Source organism: Ctenopharyngodon idella, chromosome 21, assembly GCF_019924925.1.
Source record: "Ctenopharyngodon idella isolate HZGC_01 chromosome 21, HZGC01, whole genome shotgun sequence".
In the NCBI taxonomy this organism is placed as follows: Eukaryota; Metazoa; Chordata; class Actinopteri; order Cypriniformes; family Xenocyprididae; genus Ctenopharyngodon; species Ctenopharyngodon idella.
Genome location: NC_067240.1, coordinates 20,274,882 through 20,282,245, shown reverse-complemented (window position 1 = coordinate 20,282,245; position 7,364 = coordinate 20,274,882). Strand labels below are relative to the sequence as shown.

General features: G+C 39.4%; 1 protein-coding gene across 1 annotated transcript; it reads left to right on the top strand.

The window, feature by feature from the left end:
* The first annotated feature begins 5,909 nt into the window (after positions 1–5,909).
* On the top strand, positions 5,910–6,998 carry LOC127503366 (olfactory receptor 146-like). The gene has a single exon (XM_051877057.1). The coding sequence runs from the start codon at positions 6,007–6,009 to the stop codon at positions 6,967–6,969; it is 963 nt and encodes a 320-aa protein (XP_051733017.1). The 5' UTR covers positions 5,910–6,006; the 3' UTR covers positions 6,970–6,998.
* The last annotated feature ends 366 nt before the right edge of the window (positions 6,999–7,364 follow it).

Sequence of the window (7,364 nt, the reverse complement as noted above, 5' to 3'; positions counted from 1 at the left end):
GAGAGATGTTCGGTGATGGGCTTTCTCATAGATATTTACCAGGGCTCAACTACAGGTGCTGGTCATATAATTAGAATATCATCAAAAAGTTGATTTCACTAATTCCATTCAAAAAGTGAAACTTGTATATTATATTCATTCATTACACACAGACTGATATATTTCAAATGTTTATTTCTTTTAATTTTGATGATTATAACTGACAACTAAGGAAAATCCCAAATTCAGTATCTCAGAAAATTAGAATATTGTGAAAAGGTTCAATATTGAAGACACCTGGTGCCACACTCTAATCAGCTAATTAACTCAAAACACCTGCAAAGGCCTTTAAATGGTCTCTCAGTCTAGTTCTGTAGGCTACACAATCATGGGGAAGACTGCTGACTTGACAGTTGTCCAAAAGACGACCACTGACACCTTGCACAAGGAGGGCAAGACACAAAAGGTCATTGCAAAAGAGGCTGGCTGTTCACAGAGCTCTGTGTCCAGGCACATTAATAGAGAGGCGAAGGGAAGGAAAAGATGTGGTAGAAAAAAGTGTACAAACAATAGGGATAACCGCACCCTGGAGAGGATTGTGAAACAAAACCCATTCAAAAATGTGGGGGAGATTCACAAAGAGTGGACTGCAGCTGGAGTCAGTGCTTCAAGAACCACTACGCACAGACGTATGCAACACATGGGTTTCAGCTGTCGCATTCCTTGTGTCAAGCCACTCTTGAACAACAGACAGCGTCAGAAGCGTCTCGCCTGGTCTAAAGACAAAAAGGACTGGACTGCTGCTGAGTGGTCCAAAGTTATGTTCTCTGATGAAAGTAAATTTTGCAGTTCCTTTGGAAATCAGGGTCCCAGAGTCTGGAGGAAGAGAGGAGAGGCACACAATCCACGTTGCTTGAGGTCCAGTATAAAGTTTTCGCAGTCAGTGATAGTTTGGGGTGCCATGTCATCTGCTGGTGTTGGTCCACTGTGTTTTCTGAGGTCCAAGGTCAACGCAGCCATATACCAGGAAGTTTTAGAGCACTTCATGCTTCCTGCTGCTGACCAACTTTATGGAGATGCAGATTTCATTTTCCAACAGGACTTGGCACCTGCACACAGTGCCAAAGCTACCAGTACCTGGTTTAAGGACCATGGTATCCCTGTTCTTAATTGGCCAGCAAACTCGCCTGACCTTAACCCCATAGAAAATCTGTGGGGTATTGTGAAGAGGAAGATTCGATATGCCAGACCCAACAATGCAGAAGAGCTGAAGGCCACTATCAGAGCAACCTGGGCTCTTATAACACCTGAGCAGTGCCACAGACTGATCGACTCCATGCCACGCCACATTGCTGCAGTAATTCAGGCAAAAGGAGCCCCAACTAAGTATTGAGTGCTGTACATGCTCATAATTTTCATGTTCATACTTTTCAGTTGGCCAAGATTTCTAAAAATCCTTTCTTTGTATTTCTATTAACTAAGAATTTCCTTTCTTTCCTTAGTTGTCAGTTATAATCATCAAAATTAAAAGAAATAAACATTTGAAATATATCAGTCTGTGTGTAATGAATGAATATAATATACAAGTTTCACTTTTTGAATGGAATTAGTGAAATAAATCAACTTTTTGATGATATTCTAATTATATGACCAGCACCTGTATTTTCAACACCTTTTCCCAGTGGGCTGATATTTTCATTTAACCATGTGTTTCAGGCTGGTTTCTGTCAGAGTTCTGTCACTTCTGTCTAGTTTAATTCTTGGTTTTGTGACAGAGCTCTGACACTCCCGTTCTTGTCCTGTCTTTGTGTGAGTGTACGGTCTCGAGAGTTCTTGAGCCGTGTGGTCTCTTGTCTGTGTGTCTTGTGTCATGTTGGAAGCGTGGCATTCAGATCCCGGCACTCATGTCTAGTTCAGTTTCGGTTTCGTGTCAGGATCCGGTCACTCGCGCTCCCTGTCCTGTCTTTATTGTGAGTGCATGGTTGAGTGTACTTTCACTTGCCGTGCGTATCTTGTCTCGTGTTTTGTGAAGCACCTGGTCGGTTCTTATCGGTTTGTTTACACCTGCCGCGTGCTTTCATGTTGTGTTTTTGTCTTGTGCTATGTAGCACGCAGTCTGTGTTTCACGGGCTGCGTGCTCTCATGTTGTCTTGTTTTGTGTGAACACGTGGCTTATGGGTTCTCTCATTAGCTGCATGTTCATGTCTCGTTTAGTGCTTGTGTTTTTGTTATGTTTGGTGTGAGCACATGGCTTGTCATATGTTTCTTTGTGCCATGTGCTCTCCTGTCGATTGTCTAACCCCGCCCATCTTGTTACCTGATTATTGGTTCATTTGCCCCACCTGTCCTCCCTCATTACTTGCCTTGTTTGCTCTCCTATTTATTCTCCTTGTGTTTGCAGTCCTGTGCTGGATTGTTGTTGTTGAATGTTACCTTGTGTGTTCCCAGTCCAAGTCCAGTCCAAGTCCAGTCCCCCTTGGGGTAGTTTTGTTTGTTTTATTTTTATATATTAAATAAAAACTCATCCTCACTGCAATTGAGTCCTCATCCTTCCACCACCGAAACCTGACAGGTTTCAGATGAATGAGTGTTAGACGCATGCTATCATCTGTCCAAATGACCTCCACATTTACAAATAGGAGTATAGAGGGTTTGTTGTGATTTTGTGCTTTAATGGTCAGTGTATAGCAATGAGCTGCTATCCGTGCCTGCTAACACCTTGTCAACCACTCTGTTAGAATTGAATCCCATTGTGATAGCTGTATTCTGTGGGGTAAATACTAGTCTAGAAACATGGTTCTTTGCAACAATGAGGAAACTGTTCATATTAATAAGGGACTCTCTTCAGTCCAGATTACAAACAGATTTGAAGTTGCCTTATTGGTTCAGTCATGGTTAAATTCATATTTCAGGCTGCTCACATTCCATTCTTAAACAACCAATTGCTGATTCTCTGTCTCGGTTTGAATTTCAGAAATCACTTCCTGTGTCTAGAGGCAGTGCCATCAGCCTGGTATGCCCCCTTTCAGCCAAACTTTAATAGACTAGATATGACCCTTCGATATTATTTGCACTCTGCAGCTCACTAAATGCGTAGTCGTCTAGCCAAATCTACATTTAAAAAATGTATGACTGCTTGGTCTCACTTGAGTTCTTTTGTGCCACTTTCTCCATAGCTGTACTGCCTTCAACCAAAAGTATGGTCACCTGCACTGCCTGGATCCATCCACCATCAGCGTACTAGAAAATCCATCTATTTGTTTCCTGCTAATGGGCTTTAAAGAGAGAAACCTCAAGTCAATGATCAGCTTTTCTCTTTTGCTCACGGTTTTCTCAGAGGTGGCGAGTTTTCCACACGCACAGATTCTTTTACATGACCTCACAATTTCTGATGTATCAAATTATTCGCACCACTTCATATTTCTAAAGCACTCTAAAACTGATAGGAACAAGAAAGGAATAGTCGTTTTTATCTCTGAATCTACCTCTGCTTTTATCCTCTGTCATCTATGTTGGGCTACCTGAGGAGCCGTCCACAAGCTGGTCAGCAGGACACATTATTTGCCACGGAAGAGGGAAAGCCCATGTCCAGGGCCTGGTTTGCCTCTCATCTACGTCATCTCTGCAATGCTTCGAGCTTCCCCAGAGCTTCCTTCCATTCACTGTGCTATATGCTGCTACAACTGCAGCTTCCTCCACTCCTGTCTCTACATTGAAGGCCATGGGGCGATGGTCTTCAGCTGCTTATGAACGTTACCTCCGGCCAATGCTTGAGCCATCCTTGAGAAAAGCAATGAGTGCTGCTCCTTGATCCATGGCTTGAAAATAAATATTATGGTTTCAATAGCTGTTGGGCCTATTTACATTTAAATACTGTAAATGCAGATGCGTGATGACGCTGCGTGTGCTTGTTGCGTGTCCACTGGCAAGGAGCAGAGCGAGTGTTTTCAATTAATTTCTTTGAAGTTGAGCGTGAATTTCGGAAAAGCTGAAGCAAATTACATTCACAGGATTCATTTCACAGGGTATGAGAGAGTTGTGAGAAACGCGTGATTTGCTTGATGTTTACACTTGCTGTTTGTGGTCTCACCCGTCGGTAGGTCTATTTTCAGTACAAATGCTCTAGGAAGGCATCACTTATGTTGTTTGGAATGCCATGGGCTTATGTATAAAAATAAGAAATTCACTGACGGAAGGCTGCTTTCGTTTTCAAATTCTCACATGCACTTTAGAAAGAGTGCTCACGCATGCGACTAGTGCTTAAATGTACTTGCTTCTCAAAATACTATTGATGCAAAAATAATAAAAAAAAAAAAAAAAAAAAAAATATATATATATATATATATATATATATTCGATCATTAGCTTTTGCTACATTCCTCATGCTAGCTTCACATAGATCGATTGGCTCTTAAATTCAGTAAGATGAGCTTTCTGAAATGCTCATTTTGGTTCCTCTGCTGGCTCTTTGATTTAGCAGGAAGAGCCAGGGAGGACAGCCTTGTATGGTCTGTTTGGGGGGGATTTTGTGCTGCTCTCCCTGATTATAAAATGGGAGGTAGTCTCCAGCAGCTGCTGCTGTTCCCTGTCTTAACTTATCATGGGAATTTAGAACAGAGCCATACCACCTATTTAATATTTATTTCTGTCGTTGGCTCTAGCTACATTTCTCATACTAGCTTCAGGTAGCTTGATTTGTTCTTTTACAATTATTGTTGCATTGGCTTCCTGAAATGCACATCTGGATCCTTGGCTGGCTCTTCGATTTAGCAGGAAGAGCCAGGGAGGATTGCCTGGTTTGCCTGGTTTGGGGGTTTGGGGGGATTTTGTGCTGCTTTCCCAGTTAAAAAATGGGAGGTTGTCCCCAGAAGCTGCTGCTGTTCTCGGTCTTAGCATTCATGGAGCTCATGAAAAGGACGGGGAATTTAGAACAGAGCCAAACCACCAAATGTAACTTCAGCAAAATATGCCAATAAAAAATTGACTAAAAAGTTTGTCTCTGGTAATTTTTTGACTTAAGTGGTCCTGACTGAACTATGCTAAAACAATACATTGTGAATAATATGCTCTGCTCACGGAGCCAAATGTGAACGTAACAGGTGCCTCATTTCAACCATATTTCAAATTACACACAGAATTCTGTAAATACCTCCAGTTAAAGGTGCAATCATAAATGCATTCAGTTTTTAGTTTTCATTTGGTATCTTAGTATGGAAACACCATCCATAGTGAAAATCAGATCCAAAACCCCTCCAATCTCCTTCCTATAGCAAGATGCATTCTGACTCTCTTCAGTGCTGTTTTGCATCTGCTAACAGCTCGTATGCGTACTGTCAAAAGCCAATGTTTTTAAACATTATAATTGGCTTCACATTTGGTTTTATATGATCTGTTCTGCATTCGCCACTTTAAAATGCTGAAAAAAGCAATTACAAAAAAAAAAATAATAATTACTCAAGATGTGTTGCATATGTATCTTCCAAAATTTCATAAAAGAAATGTATCATTGTCAAAAAAATATATTTTTTTTTTCTAGATTTACAGGTTGTAACTTTACTTGTTACCATAATCACACAATCAGCAGCCTCATCGCTCATGGAAACGAATTCTATGATTTTTTTTTTTTTTTCTTTCCCCAATGGGGTAATGACTATGTCCGAGAAAACAATATAAGCCACACATTAAAAGGCATGAAACTATTTTGAGAAAAACAAGTCAAGTACTGTTTGACCTAATCTTTATTGGGAGAATCGAAGGTAGAGTGAGGCAAGATGCTGCGGTTACATTTATAAAGTAAAATTCAATGCTGATAAAGCTGGTTGCTACTTCACATTAGGTAAATATACCTTTGCTCATGTGCATTTTTATAAAACCCCCTTTTTATGTTTGTGTGTTAAGCAATGTAAAAAAAAACAGTTGTACACAAGCATGCACAGGGAAATGCTGTTTATTTGTAATTTTACACAAAATGGTAAGGTGAAATGTTTAAGACAATATATAATTAGTAATGTCTGTTAATTATGTATTATGTTATGTTTTCAGATTTGTGTACAGGAACCAATGGACAACCTGACATTCACAAACAGCATTCTCCTTGTGGAGGGACTGAAAGTTACACCTCAGTCATCTCAGCCTGTTTTCATTCTCCTTCTCTTGACTTATGTCTTTACAATGGTATCAAACATTGGACTTATATTTCTGATCTCAACAGAGAAGAATCTGCATGACCCAATGCATTTTCTGTTCTGCAACTTGCCACTGAATGACATACTAGGAACCACTGTCATTATGCCACGCTTGCTGCAGGATATTTTAAGGGACACCTCAGAGCGCTATATATCATATGCAGAGTGTGTTATTCAAGCTTATTTTGTGCATGTATTTACAGTAGTATGTCACTATGTGCTGATGATCATGGCCTTTGACAGATATGTGGCTATATGTAATCCATTGCGATACACATCTATAATGACCAATAAAATGGTTATTAAATTATCAGCATTTGCTTGGGGCCTGGCAATTCTTTTAGTGACAATTATGATAGGACTCACTCTGCGTCTGTCTCGCTGTAGGTATAAAATTGAAAACCCTTTCTGTGACAATGCCACACTGTTTAAACTGTCCTGTGAAAATGTAGTCATAAATAATGTGTTTGGACTTGTTTATACTGTCGTTGTACTCAGTCTGTCGGCGATGTGTATTTTCATAACATATGTCAAGATTGCTACTGTATGCATAACCAGCAAAAACAAAGCACTCAACAGCAAAGCCATAAAAACCTGCAGCACTCATTTAGCTGTTTATTTAATCATGTGTGTTTCTGGAGCTACTTTTATTTTACTTCATCGTTTTCCTGAATACTCTGACAGCAGGAAGCTAGCTAGTATACTGTTTCACATTGTACCACCGGGATTAAATCCCTTAGTATATGGTTTACAAACCAAAGAGATAAGACAAAAGATTGTAAAACACTGGTGTAGAAAAAAGTGAATTCCTCAATGGATAATGTATCTTCATAACATAGTCAATATTATTTTTTTTTTTTGTGAACAATTGTTTTTTTATTGAATAATCATTTAAATAAAAAGATACAACATATCAGAATGCAACCTCTCACCCACCCACTCACCCACCCACCCACCAGGTAGAATTATACTGTGCTGAGAAATTACAAGACATTGCAGTGACATAAGTATAGAGTGAACTATCTAATCAAGAAAAAAAAAAAAAAAAAACAATAATAAAAATAATAAATAAATAAATAAATAAATAAAATACATAGATATAAAATACAGAAAGAATTTACATCAAAAAGAAGAAAGAAAGGATTTAACAACATCAAAGGTAGCACTCCAAGACTTTAAAGTCTTTGACTTTGCTCCATG